Consider the following 19209-nt stretch of genomic DNA (forward strand, 5'->3'; position numbering starts at 1 on the left):
CAGCCAGAGCCAAGGTCAGGAACTGGGAAGGAAGTTGTGGGTGAGCGGACAAAACACATTTCCCAGTGCGAGGTATGGTAGATTGCCCAGTTATTCACACAAACACTGTACAGGTACAGTTAACTGCTTGTTATTTATGTAGTCATATACAACCTAAATGACCCTCCAACCATACTAACTGTGCCCTCATGATGCTGAATATCCCTAGATGCCAGTGGTGACCTGCCTACCTAATAAAATATCTTCCTTCTTTCAACAGGACACGCGCAGCGTCCCGTTGAAGGAAGGAAAATACTTTTCCAAGATCGCCACCATAGAAAAGGAAGCGGGGCTCCGCAAGGAGCCACTCTACCCTTTCCATGGCAGCCTGCAGCAGTGGGGAGGAAGGAGCGGCAGCGAGGAGTGCTTCCGCCACAGAAATAAGGTAAGTGGGTGTTGGGAAGGGGGAAACAAATGGGATGGAGGCTGCTGGGAAAATGGCAGCGGGGAAGTCGGCCATCAGGTGGGATGGAACACGGGCTTGCACAGGCGGTTGAAGCCCGCGTTCCTAGCCACCTACCAGGGTGCTAATGTTCGCTAATTGTTGCTAGAAAGTGTCAGTGCATGATGGCGTTGGCAGAAGAGTACTGTCCCAGTTGGGGACCTCTCTACCCATGCACTTGCTCTTATGTTATTAGCAAATCTATCTATGTATCTATGCAACTATCTACGCTATTGAAAATTTTAACTTAATTTTACCGTGCCCAGATACCTAAGGGTTTGGTGTGCTACATAAATTAATAAACAAACAAGTTACCGGTTTGCCAGATCCTCTTCCTCTATGCTAGGTTCCCTCTCTCCACGAATGTGTGGCAGGCGATAACCATTTAACAGAGTCCTGTCTGGGTGCAGGTGAGAGGATTGAAGTCACTGATACAAATGTGTATTGGTAGGCTGTGCTCCACACAAGATGCAGAAGGAATCCGTAGAATATGTCGGTGGGGTGAAAAAAACGTTTGTAGAATTGTTCGAATTTTTGCTGTACAAAGATTACGTACAGCCGAGAATTCTGAACAATGGGCAGTATTATAGAGACCAAGAGGAGCGGGGGTTGCGAGGATGTCCTCTGCACCCTGGGTCACTATAATGACATCGAGGATTGTGGGAATGCCCCCCACTTTGAAACAAAAAAGTTTAGAAACGAAAAAAAAGGACCCTATGGCGGCAATTCCTATCCACGTAAGTGTAAGCAACTTGCGTTGCAGGGAGACAGGGGAGCCAGGGGGTAATAGTAGAAACGTGAAAATGTCGAAAGGGAAATGCGGTTAAATAAACTTGGGTTTTTCCTCCCGTTGACTTTGCACCTTCGACATTTTCACGCATATCTTACGAATAATAACTACTGCTATGCATTTCAGACTTGTTGTGGCCATTGCAGCACCTGCATAGGGTTAACAGGCTTATACCTGATTTGAAGGCACAGGAATGATGTAAGGGTTTATCAAAACCAAAGGGAAGTGTGTGTGAGATATCTGACCACACATAAAAGTGCTTTGCGTGTTACACGAGTGTCACTGTGTGTCATATAACTGTATCTGCACAGAGAAAAAGCCTTGCGTCACGCCAGTGCAGGCAGGAGAAAACGTGCTGTGTTGGGCTCTGGTACTGCCCAGGGGAGAGTAGAATAAAATCCCCTTCTCCCTACTGCATAGGCTCCAAATGTTATGCATTGACATGGCTGGAGACTATATGATGTAGCGGGCGAGCGTAGAGAGCCCTCACTTTCTGACTGTTGTCTGTTCCCAAAGGTTTGATTGGGCAAGAGCAATGTGGAGAACTGAATAAGGAATGAAGGATGGGAAAGCGGGGAATGGGGAGAGCAAGTAAAGTGATATGCTCCCTGCAACGTCAACTGTGGCGCGCTGGCGCAGTATCGAAAACCTAAGACGGATTGGTCTACATACCATTTTATGCAATTGTACAAACTAAAAGAGAGAGAGCAACATATGTTTTAGGAAAAAAACAGGAATGCATTCTACTCAATGTGAGTAGAAAACGAAATGTGGAAAAAATAGCCAGAACGAGCTGATCCAGACAGAAGCCTGGGGCCCAGTGGGAGCCAGACAGAAGCCTGGGGCCCGGGTTCCGAGCCAGACAGAAGCCTGGGGCCCAGTGGGAGCCAGGCAGAAGCCTGGGGCCCAGTGGGAGCCAGGCAGAAGCCTGGGGCCCGGGTGTCGAGCCAGACAGAAGCCTGGGGCCTGAGTTCCCACCGAAGGACACGAAGGGCTCCAGACATGGAGCTGCTAATCACCACACTGTTTACATTGTCAGAGGCCCTGAAAATGCAGCCATTGAAACAAATTACCGTGTGGTTACATGCACACACGGTACAGTTTTTGTCTTCTACGGCAGCAACACAAGTTCCCACAAGTTGGCAACGTGACCACTAAGTAAACAACCCAGAAACCTGCCGCTCGCGCATATGCCTGGGAGAGACGATTCAGAAACACCCAAGACATCACGGGGAAGGGGATGGGGAAGTGGGGAAGGGGCATTTCTCAAACTCTCTTCCAAATTATTGGCTCTCACGCAGATCACAACAGTGGGTATTCTTAGCAATACTGGGAGAATATTCATAACTCTGTGTTCTAAAGCACTTGCTACCACATGCGGTATTGCAAAAAAACAGCTGTGACTCGGAACCAATGTATTGGCCTCGTAAGACAAAGGGCGGAGGTAACCATGGCAGAATTCGAACCCGTGACCTGCAGGATTAGCATAGAGTTAAGCACCAAGGGCTCACAGAGCCCACTGACCCGCTGGCCCATCTAGGAGGTTGTCATAATCCATGCTGGGCTGGATTATGGCTATGTGTGTGTTATGATGGTGTGGTGATGTCAATTACATTCCATGTGGAGTGTTGGTGTGGTGATGTCATTGATATTCTGGTGGAGTGTTGATGGTTGTTTGGAGTGCTGGGTTCCACTGGTGTCAGTTGAACTTAATGTGCTAGGCTGGATGGACGTCCCAGTGCTTTCTCTACTTGCCAACTAAGAGAAATAAACCTACATGTAAACTACATACCTTCTGGTGTTCCTTATGGGGAAGGAGACTTAGTTTATATCACTGGAGACGAGGATGGTTCTGGTGCTGCTGGGAAGGGGCAGCTGGCGAGAAGTGCTGCCTTCCAAGGAGACATCCATCCAACAGCAAGAAGCTGCGGGGCGGGCGGTGCAGTGGAAGTTCAACCCAGGGTCCAGGTCGGTGATCCTGTGAATATCCTGCAAATTGGGCAGTTGCAAGAACAGCGGAGGTGGTCAACCGGTGGCCCTGAGGTGTTTGGAAGGGGGCACGTTGTCGTGTGGTCCAGAGGTTAGATGCTGCTGTGTACAGCCATCATCTGAGCAAACGGGACGGCTGTCAGCCAAGGGGCCCAAACGGACAGAGGAGGTCGCGTGAGCGGAGGTTGCCGTTGTGGAGGTTTAGCAATCCGGAGCGGGAGAGGGAAGACATCAGAAACCCTTGGGCTGTCGGAAAGCCTAGGGGGCCACTGTTGGTGTGCAGGATTGAAATTTGTCTTGAGCCGGCAAGGAACGGGCCGGTGTGTATGTCGGCGCGGTCTGTGTTCTGGCCGCTCCTACCGCGTTTCCGGGGTACTTGGTGCCGTTGACACAGTAACTGCGGTAGCAACGGATGTCGAGCTTTGCTCCTCGCTGCCGGAGGACGGACTGATGACGTCAGCAGGCAGAGGGTATATGTTCCAATATGGAGGGCTGGAACGCGACGCCATCACAGCATTCCAGCTTGGAGGGCTGAAACGCAACGCTGCCGCGGCATTCCAGCAAGGAGGCCTGGAACGTGCCGCTGCCGTGGCATTCAGCATGGAGGGCTGGAAAGCAACGCTGCCACGGCATTCTAGCATGGAGTTTATATCAGCGGTCAATGCACCACTGAACAAAGACCACCCTTTAAAGTATCCTCACTGCGATTGATCCTCTCAACCAGTCATTTAGACCCGAGACTATTTTTAAATCCCCAGAGAATTAAATTGGTTGTCTGAGGGTCAAGCCCAATTCTACTGAATGTGAGAACATGGATTGTGGCATAGGCATTGTTGGAAAAGGGCAACATTTACTCTGGGAACCGTGCCTTACCCATCCTGGGGTGGGGGGGTCATACTGATGTGGTTGGGGCTGAGGTGTGAGCCCCAGCCGGGTTGAGTAGCAGCTGATCTCTTCAAAGGAATGAATTCAATGCACAGGGGGCGCCTACAGGAGCGCCGGAGTTCGGCTATTTGCATAAAAGCAAAGAGCATGTTGGGAAGATAAGAATGACCATATAATTTTATATTTAAAATAGGACTGATCGGGGCTTAAAAATTAAACCCTTACGAGCAAGTAATGCAAACGGATTTCTCTGCTTCTCTGTTTTCATTTGTCACAATACTCACCCTAACAGAAACAATGTCTGGAAGCCATAGATACTCATTTGGACAGCATTTGAATCTTGGGCTATTGCAGTACAGAGTTCATAAATGAAATACTCAGTCTAGCACGTTTCCAGAAAAGCTGTGTATGGGTGAAAGAGGAATACCCAGCTCGGGAGCAGAGCTTGGAAACTGAACTAGCTAAAGTCGGGGGTGGAGAAGGGATTAGTCCTTGGGCCTTGTTGAATTGCGCTCAAGCAGGGCAAACTTTCCTGCAACTGTGCTTTGTCTTGTTCCGGCCCAATGCCACCCCTGGGTAAAGGCATGCATAGAGAGACGATTGTGTGTCACAAATCATCAATCCAGAAGGCAGCCAATAGGCGCCGGACCCAGGAATGATAAATATAGCAAAACTCTGAGTCACAGTTATACTCCCTAAGAGGAGTTTACCACGAATAGATCGAATCTGAAAGACCAAGGAAGACAAAAACGAAAGTTATTTTTTCGAAAATAACTTTTGGTTTTGTCTCCCACAAACATTTCAGAGCACCTGCTGCCCCTATCTCCTTACTTCCCTTCTGGCGGCACAGAGCGAAATGTGCCACCACCTTCGCAATCCCTCCGCGGCGCTGGTTTCCTTCACACACATGGAAGGGAACCAACGCCAGAGGGACCTTTCCTTTTTTTAATACTTTGTTTGTTCCCCGCTTTCCTTTTTATGATAGCCCCTGAAGTCCCGGAATGCTGATCAAGGGTAGCGGGGAACACCCCCACACCCTCTGCTCCCTTTGATCGACATTTTTGGAATTTGGTTTTATTTTTCAATGCCATTTTAGGCATTTTCTTCCATTTGTTTTTTTCTCGATCATTTATACGGATACCCATAAGAGGTATATCCATTCTCTAAACTCCTTATAAAAGAGAGGGGCATAGAGGCCATTATAATCATAATAATAATAATTTGCATTTATATTATTACCCACAGTGTGGTGCAGATTTATCGACCGCAGAAGGATGAAATGCTGTGTTTGGCCCTGCCGGGATTCGAACCTGCGTCGGAAGGCTCTGCACAGATATTGAAATGAGCGCTCTACCCGCTGTGCTATCTGACCAATGATCCCATTTAGGGTGGGATGGGGGAGTCAAGAAAAGCTGCATGGCCAGACTATCCCGCCACCATCAATACCCATCATCATATAGAGTACACATGTGCATAAACCTATCCACAGAAATAATTATACTTGTAGGCAAAGAAGGATAAAACTTGGTTTGAGATTAAAATAGGCAGCAACAAGCTAATTATAATTAGCGTTAAAGCATGAAATGAATAAGTGGAAAATCCCTCCCTTCAGTTCAGGGATTCTTCTAGCATCGCAAACCACCGTTAAGCAATAAAGTCAATCCCACTGGACCGCCCTAGATCACCCCATCCTATAGGGGGAGGTGCGGATGACGGAGCAGCCATAGACAGTAGAAAGGGACCACTTCATGAGCTAGGTGATTGGTAAAGGGTACAAGCTAGATTCAAGAGATCGGTGAAATCCTGGCTATTGTGGCAGTCACATCCAATAACAGTGCCCTAGAGACACACATTACATTATTTATACACTGGGAAAAGAAACTTTTACAGATTACAATGCAGAGATTTAATAACTGTGTGTTGTGATGTATTAACCTGTGCCCTTATTTCCAAGACTTGCAGTCACAGTAGAGCGAGTAGAGCTGTGTAATAGTTTAGTGGCATGTAGGGTGACCAGATTTTCAAAATGAAAAACCGATAAAGGCCACTGACATGGAAGTAACACTACAGTTTCAGCAATGATAAACACAAAAGAAGGACTAAAACATAAACAGGACACCGATTAAACTGGAGCCCTATTGGCAAAAAACTGACCTTCAAATCCCGGGATGGGGTTTTTAAACTTAAAAAATCCATGGGATACCAGAATGGAAGGACAAGTCCCGTGACAGTCCCGGCAAAACTGGGAGGTCTGGTCACCCTAGTGGCCTGTGCCACCAATCGGAATTGTTTTTTGTTTTTGTTTTTGTTTTTTATCGTTTTGGCTGATTAAAGTTAAATTTTTCAATTTAATTACACAGAAACAATGATGCTTAAAATGAGATTATACGATTTCTTATCAAAACAAAGTACAATACACTGAATAACATTCTAAATCACACACTAGATCACATATCAAGGTCAAAATAAAACATTCTAAACAATGACAATATATGATATAAAAGACATAATACACAATAAAATCCACGGGATACCAGAATGGAAGGACAAGTCCCGTGACAGTCCCAGCAAAACTGGTAGGTCTGGTCACTCCAGTGGCCTGTGCCACCAATCGGAATTGTTATCACCACTTACCTTTGCACGGGAGGCATGGCACCATCCCGAGGAAGCCCATTAGACTGATTTTATTCATGGGGTCAGTGAAGTTGGACCATGCAGTGTCCACGTTCCCTCCGCTGCAGCACTCCTCCCACGTAACTGACATCATCAGCACAAGGCTGCACTTAGCCTCCCTGCCCTGCTGCAGCCAGCAGATGCCACCTGTGGAAAAGAGACAGAGATAGGCAGTCAAATATCGCGAGATGTGCAGGCAATGGACACAAGATGCCGGAAAAATGGTAATAGGTGCTCTGACCAAATTCAGGAGAAGATCAGGAAAAGGGCCAATTGTCCTTTCTTCGGTGCATTGTGTTAGCCCCGTTAACAGTGCACAGACGAACAAGCAATGGGTTTCCAGACTGAAGAAAGGACACGTGGAAGAAAGTGAGCGGGGCATCTAGTTGGTTATGCCTGCATAGGAACAGGGGGATCCAATGGGAGCTCAATTCAGGAAAAAGTAAGGGGACAAGAGTTTCAAAACCCAAAACCAGTTTTGAAAAGTTAGTACCATAGAAATAGTAAGACATCAGAATCTAAACCCTCTAATACAAATTGTGCATCAGAATGACTCAAGCCCTCAGAATGAGGACTACTGTGTGTTAGAGGTTTTTAATTTCAGTCAGATATGAGGCTCTCTCACATTGTATAGGTTATTTTAACTAATTCTCGATAATATTGGATGGGTCTATACTTACTGAGCAGTTTATTTTTCTGTATACTGGAACTAATGATGAAGTCTGATGCGGGCCCTAAGCCTGTGCCTTCCTTTCCTGGAGCCTATACTTCATTGAATTTATCTTCTATTCCATCCCCGCTCCACCCTATTTATCCATGCAAAGGCATGCAAATCGTTTCATACCGTTTTCTTTATAGAATTACCACACTGGCTTCCACCTTTTATGCAATTCTTTTTTTTTTACTCAACACAGGGACCTAGATTTTACTGAGACGGGGCAACATATATGCTCGACACATATCTACTCCCCACCCCCGTTACTCCGAGGAATATCAGCAAGATATACGTTTCTATTGTGAAGAATGTTGTATTGTAGAAAACTGTTGTGGAAATAAAAATGTGACTTTCTTTTTTATATACAATGACAAAATGTATACAGTAGTGAGATAACGTCTCTTCGCAGGACACTATCTTGCCCGAACTAAAAACATACTTTTTACACAGTGAATATTATAACACAAAAAAATCAACATCATCGTGCAACTTCAGTGTCTAAATGAAGTAAAAAAAATTATAACATTTCTCTTCCTATCCGGAAAGGGCAGATATTCAATGTCTTCATTGAATGATATCTACAAAACTAGAATGTTCTACAATGCATATTTCTTCGCAATAGGAGCATATGTCTTGAAAATTCAAGAGAACACCAGAAACAAGGGGTTTTAAGTATCAAGTATTTTTTTAGGCTTCTCACTTTGTGGGCGCCATAAGGAACGCATGAGATACATCTATTTTATATAAAAAAAAATGTAAATGTTTGTTTGTTCAAAATCTTAAATCTCCGAAAGTTCTTCACCGATTGCTTTGAGATTTTGACACAACATTGCATTCGAATAGGCGCATGTTTTTATATACGTACTATACATAGATGTCACAACTGTGACAGGTAAAACATGCTTTTTCTGAAAAACAGCGCCATCTGTTGGACGCAAAAGAAACAAACACTACACCAAATATTTTACTGAAAAACAGCGCCATCTGTTGGACGTAGAAGCAACACACGCTATACTAAATATTTCACGATTCCATTTCAATGTTTCCGATTTAGAATGGCTCAAATACATGCCGAGGAAGCAGCAGAGCGACGTGCAGCCAGACTTCAGGATGCATGGTTGCGAGCACAGCGATCGCGTTCTGCAGCTTCAGATCTGCTTCGTTCTCAACAGAATGAACGCGACAGGCTGAGAGTGGCTGAAATACGTCAAACAGCAGATCAGCGTCAAACACAACTCTGTGCTCAGCAATCACACGATTACAATCGCCTTGCATTCCGGTACAACCCAGCTAATGATTATAGTTTGAGCCGGCATGTTCTCATCTGCACCATGACTGAAGTGTGTCCTTATTGCAAGGCTCTGAAATGTAATGGAGAAACGAAAGGAAGTGCAGGAAGTGCACCGGAAGTGCACATATACTGTTGGACTGGACTGCCTCGCCACACCACACTGCTCAAGTTGCCTATTTGGAGTTCTGGAGTGTTTTGGAGGATGAGTCGGCAAGGAGCTTCTGTTATTGATTGGTGCCTGCCCCCTTCCGAATCCCGCCCCCCTACTACCGTCATTAGCTACATAATCCGGGTGCATGCGCATCCAGCGCGCGCATCCAGTAAGTGCACCGGAAGTGCACGTATACTGTTGGACTGTTCGACGGGTCGCGGATCGGGGGAGGTTACACTGCCATTCTGATATTTATTGCCTCGAAACGGGGCTCCGTGTAGGGTTTGCAATCCTGTTCATAAAGTGTGTGTCTGCGGTTGTGTAGCGGCGCATCGTTCTGAGAAGCTGTGTTTATATACAAACAATACTTTTGCTTAGAAAAAGTATAGGGAGGATTGGTCCCTTACAGCATATACATTGTGTGGGGTTGAAATTATCGATATAACAGTTATATAGCAGTTGCTACTTGGATTAATTTACCTTGAGGTAAAGGAAGTATTATTATCGTTTGCCATTCCCCCCTCTCCCAATTCCCCCTCTACCTGTAGAGCTTGTGTTTTGGGTCTGAAATTGGAAGCACATATTGTGCACAGCATTATGGTGAATGGCCTAAGAAGTGGCAGGAAATTAACTAATGTACACAGTCCTGCCATGCTTAATGAAGAAATGCTTAATGTAATGTCCCCTAATGAAGAGCTGAGGACACAGACAAGCCCACAGGGTGAGAATGTCAATTTTGAATGTAACGAACCAAGTCCTATATCTGTACCCCAAGTTACTGATGTTATTATTGAAGAAGCAGATATAGTTACAGGATGTAACCATGTGAATCCTAAACAATGTGGACCTAACAATCTGGAATCCTGCCCTATTAAGTTTAATGTAAAAGAAGTCAATGATATAACCATTATGGATGTGACTAATAAGATGATGACAGAAGATGTGGGACGGCTGAGTAATAAAGTAGTGTCATGTGAAATTAATCAAGCCGCGAATGTAGGGTTAAACGACTGTTCCATGCTGGGTCCCGCCATCGAAGCGGAAGTAGGTAAGAGGATGAGATTTTCTCTAGGACCCTCGCACCCAGTATCTAAACGACCTTTTGGTAGAGAGGATGTACACATGTTTAGTCTTCCTCCACAGCATAAACAGGGTACCTCTGCATTTGCATGTTATATGAATGATGATGAGTTGCGCAAACAATGATGGCATAGGGAATATGCACAAGATAATTGTCAGTTTCCATGTGTCAATATGCCTTTGGGTCAGTGTAAATCCCTTACTAACTCCAGAGAACAAATAGATATGTTTGAACTGACGACAGGAATACAACCCAGAGAGATGCGTTACAAGCATGGAGATAATGATGAAGATATCGACCTCCGTGCCCGCGATATGGATAGGTTTGGTGTGGATTTCCCTGTGTTATCTAGAATCTTAGATCTGCTAGACAAGGGTCACGAGTTGACACATCTTGAACTGGGGAATTTAAAAACTACTATGACAGAGCTTCTATTTAAAATTAACTAAGTGGAGGGTATGCTATTTACATGTCAAGGTGTACCGGCTCTATTGGGTGACCTTAAAGAAAAAACTACGTTGGCCAATAAGATCACACAAACTCCAGCTGATGCTAGAATGGTAGATGCTGAAATGAAATTATTTGCAGATGTGGCAGCATTACCAGTAGGTAATATGAAAGTTGTGGTTTTAAAATCTCCACCTCCACATTGGGGTAGTGAGGTGGATATTATTACTGCAATTGAGCAAATAAAAGGAGATATTGCGGAAATTAAATTCGCCTTTATCAATGTACAACGAATATTATTGGGAAATTCGAATTCACCAAATCATATTCCTAATTTAATTGAGGAAGGTGGAGATAGTCCGTCAGCTTTGCTAGATTTGATTGACCTCTCTGAAGGTGATATGAAAGAACTGGGTGAACCTATGGATACTCCAGTCTTGGAGAAGCAGATGGATAAAAGTGTGTGGTATTAACTCATAGAGAAAAAAGAGTAATTGCCAGAGCACAAAAAAGAAATGCTGGTAAAAAAGATGGATATTGCAATAAAATAAAGAATAGAAACTTAATGGTTAGTACAGGTGACCAGATGAGCGATGCCCTTAACAATCAGTATGATGATAACGGCTTTGATTTACAGCTATTGGATGAGGAATCAAAGGAACATCTGAATCTGATACCAGAATGTATTGCAAGCTCATCTAAGGTGGCAAAAAAATGCTTAAAGAAGTCTAAACATCTGACAATATCAGACTCTCAGGCAGAGGTTCTAGGCTCTGAGTCACAAAGTTGTCAATCCAAGCAAAATGGGCAAACAGTACCCTCTGAAACAGGCCCTCAAGGGCGACAAACTGCACTTTCACAATTTTATGAAATCAAAAATAAGAGAACTAACATTAATATTACCAATAAGCCCTCTAAGGGGGCTGTGCATGATTGTCCTATTAGGTCACACGATATGCAGAATGGAAGAGTAGAGAAGGTTGAAGCTGCTGCAAGCTCTAAAGGAGCAAGTCAGGAAGTGCTGGCAAGCAGTGAGGGAGAAGATGAGGAATGTCAGGTTGCTGACGCTCAAGCCTGTAGACCAATGAAAAATATTCCACTTTGCAGTATCCCTGACAGTAAGGCTATCTCAGAGGAGAATAATGGAAAGACACCAAATGGAGAGTGTTATAACGCGAACAACGATGAGTTAGAATCTGTGAATCCTATTTTATTGGATAATCTAGCCCCAGGGATACCCATTATTATGGGATGGGAAAGTGATGTAGCAATCAACAGCAGAACCAGCCTTAATAGAACATTTATGCTAAAAGCCTTCCAAGCGATCCTTCCTCTAAGAACTCTGCATTCTGATGATATAGACTGGATTCGATTGGATACTAATTATAACCACCACATGATATGTGGTTTTCATTCCACGATCATCACAAAGATGGTTTAGGATCAGAGAGAGAACTTTGCTGCAATTGGCCTGGTACCATTTTTATTTCAGAATGAAAAAGATGCTGAGACCTTCCATATAACACCTCTCGCAAAGGAGGGCACTAGTAGTGAGCTAAAACTGAATGGTCCTTTGTCTAACCTTAATGAGGACACCATAAAACAACTTCTAGCACTGGCAGCATCTTTGAATAGTATTACATCAGCAGCACAAAGTAAGGATATGCCGTCTAGAAAAGGCAAATTGGGACACTAGCATAATGAGAAGTCCTTTCGTATAATGTCATGGAATAGTTGTGGTCTGGCTAATTCTTTACGGTGGTTTAACAAGAATGAGACAATTAACTGTCCAGAGGTTATTCTACTCCAGGAGACCATGCACACGGAATCTTTTGATGTAGCAGGCTATGGTTGTTACACATATCCTGCGTCTGAAGGATTGAAGGGACGGCCCTCTGGGGGTTTAGCTGTACTAGTGAAGAATAGATGTAGATTTGATGTTGAACTTATTTATCAGGGTACCTGTGTGCTGGCATTGCAACTTAATCCTTACTAATCTGTAGATACCAAAATTGCTATTCTATGTATATATTGGAACAGAGCAACAACTGCATGGGAAACCATTGACAATAATCTAGATTCAATTCTCAAAGGGATATTTGTTACAAGCAACAATGTGGGGTGGTACTAGGAGGAGATCTTAACTCTGCATGTTTCACTACTTACTCGCAAACCGTAGATAAGGAAAAAAAAGCTATTGCCTTCGATAAAGCATGGACAGAAATGGGTAAATTATCTATTAGGCTGGGATATGCAATTGGTGCCCCCGTTTGTGGAGGCTAACCCTGTTACATGGAGGCGTAGAGGACTAAAGTCTTACATTGATCCTTTTTTTATTTCTTCCTCCCTGCTGCACTTTCGTGAAAAAGTACATATCTTTGATTTGGGTCTTGGTGATCATTGTGCGATCTCCCTGGGATTAAGTCTCTCACATTGGCTTTATCCTTTGGATATCACTCTGCAACTTATTAAGACTGATAGAACTGGGATATCTATACGATGGAATCCTCTCTTTTGCAAGAAATTACTTAAATTAATCAGAGAGGATCCGTCCTTTAGTAAGTATACACTGTCCCCTATTGGTGTGGATACAGCCATGGAAAGAAAATTGAACAATTGTATTAAGCATATTAATACCATTGCATTGTGGGCCTCATCATGAGTCTGGTGGTAACCCTTAAATGCGGCGGTAGCGCTATTACTGCCGCATTTAAGGGTCCGCCAGATCATGGCTTTGGTGGATTTCCCAACAGTTCTGAGCTGGGGGAAATCTGCGGCAAAATTGCCGACTTTGGTGCGATTACCGCCGGCAGGAAATCTGCCGGCGGTAATAGCGCGAATTTTCCCCATTGGGCTCAATGTGGAATGATGAATTGCCGAATGGGCCCAATGGGGAATGGGCAATAACCCTTCCGCTAAACCCATGATCCGGCGCTAATAGCGCCGAGGGGTTTGGCGGTAGGGCTATTAGCGCCTGCCCAACTCGTGATGAGGCCCTGTGAATCAACATGGTCCAGACTCCTATACTGCATAGACATGCTTTTAACTTACAAATTCATCAATTAAAAATAAGGAAAAATGCTAATCTATGACATCTGGTAAATCTCGAGTTAGGATCTGAGCTGCATAAAATAGCAAAAAAATGAATTATTCTGAGACATAAAAATCAAATTAAGAATCTTAAATATGCGATTGCTCTGGAAGACAATCAACACATGATGCATAACATTCTCAGAAATTATATACGTAAGATCTGGGCTCTTCTCAGAACTATTACTATCCGAACACAACATACTCACGAACTAGCTATTTTAGCTTCTACCTGGGTAACTTACTTCTCAGCCAAATTCAAATTACCCTCTTCCTTTATAACTGTGGGTCAGCGTGATTTTTCAGAGTTTATCCTTGAGTGTTGCCCTTGGTCTATTGAGGATATAGTTGTGGCTATATCGAGATTAAAAGATTCAAAATCGTCAGGTCTAGACGGGATCCCTCCTTGTTTAATCAAAATGGATCCACATCTATGGTCTTTAATTCTAATAAATAAGTTTGATAACATATTTGCAACGAAACAGATTCCTACTTCCTGGTGTTCAGCAATTATTGTCCCAGTATATAAAAAAGAAAGCACCAAGGCACCTGAAAATTATAGGCCAATCGCAATTACAGATGCCTCTTGTAAGGTATTTCCCCAACTAGACTTCTATGATCTACAGGACTTTCTAACAAAGAATAACATGCTTTCTAAATTTCAAATAGGTTTCAGAAAGCACATGGGTTGTTCACTCAATGCTACTCTAGTTTCTCTTCTCCAGTGTCAAACTAAGTGCAACCAGACAGGAGCAATGTATATGGCTGCACTGGATACTGTGATTAGAGAAAAACTGTGGGAAAAAATGAGTCGGTTGGGAATTCCGATACACATAATATCACTCATTGCACTCTTGCACACCCGGACAACTTATAGGGTCTGTTTAAACAACACTGGTACCCTTACTGACCCTATTGATACTGCAATAGGGCTTAAACAAGGCTGCTCTTTAGCAGCAGTTTTATTCAATCTGTATATTTCAGATTTGGATTGGTACTGGAAGGATACAATAAGCTATCCTGCCAGACTGAATCATCTAAAAATAAACTTTATAAGTTTTACGGATGATATCCTTCTGATAGATAGAACCCTGTTTGGGTTACAGAATAAACTAAACTGCACTTTTGAGTATGCTCAATCCTATAATTTGAAGATAAACCAATCGAAATCACAGATTATAATATTTGCTGGTGGGAAATTAAGAATACAAAGATTTAACTGGTCTATTGGTATGGTCAGCCTACAAGAGGTGACGAGAGTTAGATATCTGGGATATGCCTTGACTGACCAGAATTCGATCAAATGGTGGAAAGAACTGCTTAACGAAAAGCTGAAGCCTTTAACATCTCAGATGTGTATTATTCGTAGAAAATATTGTAATTTCTCTTTACTTCCTTTAGTGCAATTTTATTTACTAAAAATAGAACCTATTATTCTGTATTGTTTTGACATTTGCACTGTTGAGATTGATGACCTACTTGACACTGTCCAATGTAAACTATGGAAAAAGACGTTAGGGTTAACAAAATCTATCCCTAATGCCATCATTTGGCATGAATTTGGCTTGTTACCACTTTCAACAAAAAGGAATTGGAGAATGCTTAATAACTATAAAAAGATGCCATCTCCACTGAAAAACTCATTGTACGAGGATTTAAATATCCTGATTGCCTCGGGTGCTTCAATAACGCTCACTAAATTTGTGAGGAAAATGGATATGATCCTGGAACTAATTAATGTTTCTAAAGAAGATTTTATAGCATGCTTACCAGCTAATAAGAGGAAATTTCAACTACTGTATTGGTGTATGCAGTCTGACAGGATTGGTAACTATAAAGCTTACTACGAATATGCCCTATATAGAAGGAAATTGGGGGATTTACCTAGCTATATTTTAGCTTAAATCAATTCCTTACCCTTAATGTGTGCAAAATTGGGCCTCGTATAAAGTAATACTCGTGGGTAAAGGCATTGTCATTTCTGTGGTATGGTAAATTTGGCTGAGACCTTGAAACACTTAGTAATATGTTGTACCAGATTTGAAATACTGAATGAATTTGGTCATTTTTAGTACATAGGATCATATAACTTTAGAATTAGATTATGGAACAGATGCATGTGGGGAAAGAGTATTAATTTGATTATCAGATTGACCAAAATTCTTGAGGTGCTTAATTTGCAACTGTTACAAGTTGGTATATGAAGGAAACAATGAATGTTCCTATTGCCATATTCACTATATGAACTTGAAACATATAGTGTATGTATATCTTGTACCTAGTCTTCTGGCATCAATTAAGGAAAAAGAAATATGTAAGACATTGATGGAAAATGACATACTTTATGTTTAGAATTAGGGCCTAGAAGCATCTGCTTATACAAAAGTTTTATTGGTTATGATTTCTTATATCCGAATTAAGTTGAGGAGAATTTGACGTGTTATTAAAGAATTTCTATATGAGTAGGAGGAATAAAAAAAAAAAGTTAATATTAAGAAATTGCTGCTGAGATTCATTTGCTTATCTTGAATTGTTTTATACATGTTTGAAGCTTGTTTTTTATATAGTATGTTGAAGAATGTGATTGTGATGTAAATTGTGAAATTGTAAAATATTGTAAATGTTAATTGACTAACCAAACACAATTAAAAAAAATAAAAAAATAAACGAAAGGAATGTGTTGCGCCGCTGGGAAAATTAAACTGCCTCAACTTGGAGAACCGCTAGAGCAATTAAAAACTATCCACAAGCATTGTGAAATTAAACATATTAGAAACATGCGCTTTCACTTTTCTTTCTTTTCCATTTAACCAGATTGAGCCACAGCAACGCGTAGGTAGGGACAGCTAGTAATATATATAACATAAGGGCGGTGGTTGTCGCCCTATAGTTAAGGTGAGTCGGACTCTCATAGGAACCCCTCAAAATTCTATTGTTAATAACTTTTGATTCGAGCAACAGATTTGACTGAAATTCTGAAAGAGATTTAGGACTCTAGGTTATTAAGAAGACAAAATAATTGTTTTTCCAAAAGTGCAGCCTACTTCCCATTAATTTTCTCATAGACAAACAAGGTACATTTTTTGCCAAACTGCACAGCCCAAGCTGCTGGACTGATTTGGACCATGTCCGAAATAACTTGGGCGTGAAGCATTGACTCATGATCCATGGGTGGTTTGGGGTTATTCAGTGCAGTAGTTATTTAAATATTTGATGGAGAAGGGGGTGCTCCATCCCAAAAATAGATAACTATATATCGAGGACTTAACCCAAACTGGGTGTTTTTAGAAATGAAACAGCTGCCATCTTGCTTTTCTCACTGCGAGACATATCCACGGCAATAGCCGAGGATATGGAAAAATGAAATGCAGGAAAAAAGCCTTTTGCAGGTCAAGCTCGAGGTGGGGGCGTGGCTGGAGAGCACCAAGTGAAATTTGGGAGTTGGAGGAGGTCGCGAGACTGAGTTTGTAACACAAAACTTTTTTCTATTTTCTGTATCCTCGACTAAAGCCTCGAATAGCCGACATCACAAAACAAACTGCATCACAGAAATAGAGTGTTGTGGGGGAAAAGGGAGAGGGCAGGGGAGGTGAGGAGGCCATCTTTGGAGTGGGGTGAGCTGGCATAGATGAGGGGGCACTTGGTGAGGGCCTGGGGAGGCATGAAAGAATTTTCTTTGGCCGATTTTAAAGATTTGTGACAGCTTTACTGACATCAGGGTCGATAAATCACTGGCCATGGCCAGTAACATGATTGATATCCATGTTTCCCATCCATGCAGTAACCAGAAAAGACCCTACCTAACTTCAAATTGAGTAAGGGGCCAGCATCCTCAGGCCATGTTACCTGATAAATGGGCCAAAGTTACAAGACCACTTTGAGAAAGGGGCCGCCCCTTTCCTTGCTTTGAAGCGAATCAGGGCTGGTCCTGGGTACTGCATGGATGGGTGACTGAATGGGCACCTGAATTATTTATTTATTTTAAACCGTGCTACTGTCAGTTCTTGAAAGTTTTGTACTGAGACATTTTGTTGCCTTTTGCTGAATTTCCTTTTGCTGAATTGCATTATGGTATTGGTATTCTCCCAATCAATTTAAAAAAAAAATGATGTTTTTACAGCAACAGTGGGTTTCGCATCCCTGCATTAACTGGGACAAAACCTGCTTAGCGTCAAAGCAAGGAACGGAGGATAGCACAGGGGAAACGTGCTGGTCTTGTAAGGATGACCACACAGAACAACAAAGATTCGATTTTTGGATCTGCGCTTAGAAACCGAACTCAGTTATGGTATTCGGTGTGTTATAAAAAAACTATTAAATAGAATAAATGAAGGAAGGTGCCTGCCCCCTAAGGCTGTGTTGCCTAATAAATGAGCCCACCTTACAAGACCATTTGGAGAAACTAGATTCTTCCTTGCTTTGAAACTAAGGAGGGTCGGTGCCGATTACGGCATGATAGGAGACAGTTCACAGTCCCGAATGCTGTATGTTTTCTTAGTTTTAAATATCTCATAACACACAGTATCTGCATTATTTCTTTTAAACCATTCTACTGCCAGTCCTTGAAAGTTTTATGAGAACACTGATGACATTACAAATCACATCAATGATGCCATCACTAGCTAAAACACTAAGTACATTGTATATAACTGATTACATCAATAATGGAATTAGACATAACATAATTTATAAGTTAGTTCTTAATAACTATTCAGGCAGTGGACTTGGCCATGCCAAATGCTGGGGTCATTGGCCAGCACCAAGGCAATAGCTAGTGGTCGGTTAGTGTTCAAAAATACCAATTTGCATGGTTAAAAGCCATGCCTAGTAGCCCATCACTGTTTTAAAATATACAGTGGCCAACGTTGAAAGCTGTAGACATTGGCCATGTGTGCAGGCTATAGATAATGCCTATTAATATGTTAGAATATACAGCCTGCACAGCCAAAGGCCATCACCACTGGCTAGTATTGTGTTGAAGACCATGGTAAGTGGCTGGTTAGTGTAGATAATATACAGTGGGCAGGGCCGAAGGCCATCGCTTATTGCATTTTATTATTTTAAAATAAACAGTGGACATGAGCAAAAGATGTACAAACTGCTTAAGGTCAAAGGCCATGGCTAGAGGCCCATGTATATGCTAGAATACATAGTGGACACAGCCAAAGATTGTGGCCACTGGTCAGTATTGTGCTAAAGTCCATGGCTAGTGCCTGATCAGTGTATATAATATGCAGTCGACAGCTGAAGCTGTATTCACTGGTAAAGGCCAAAATCTATAGTTGGTAGCCGGTTAGTGTTTTAAAATATTCAGTACACATCTGTGAAGGTTGTGACCCCTGTCCATAACTGAAGGCCATGATTAGTACACATTCATGTGACAAAATATATTCTGCAAAGCACACTGACCATGGCTGAAGGCCATGCTTAATGCCAGTTACTGTTGCAATGTAATTAGTAATGTCATCAGTGATGTGATCGGTGATGTCATCATTGTGGTCATAGCCTGCATTACAAGGGTGCAAAGTTAAGGTGGCTTTAGCTGGATTTCAGGGGTTTTATTGCATTAAGTTCTCACCTTAACGTCCCTGCAACCAAAGTTTTTTCCTTGAATAT

The 19209-nt window shown here is 42.5% G+C and overlaps 1 protein-coding gene across 1 annotated transcript in view; it reads right to left on the minus strand.

Annotated features, from left to right (window-relative positions):
• Positions 1–19209, minus strand: part of FSTL3 (follistatin like 3) — a 189608-nt gene that overhangs the window by 110795 nt on the left and 59604 nt on the right. The window contains exon 2 of the mRNA XM_069647832.1: positions 6780–6965. Within this exon, the coding sequence (XP_069503933.1) occupies positions 6780–6965 (186 nt within the window). The remainder of the gene's footprint in view (positions 1–6779; positions 6966–19209) is intronic.

This window comes from Ambystoma mexicanum, chromosome 1p (assembly GCF_040938575.1).
Source record: "Ambystoma mexicanum isolate Mex_15411 chromosome 1p, UKY_AmexF1_1, whole genome shotgun sequence".
Lineage (NCBI taxonomy): Eukaryota > Metazoa > Chordata > Amphibia > Caudata > Ambystomatidae > Ambystoma > Ambystoma mexicanum.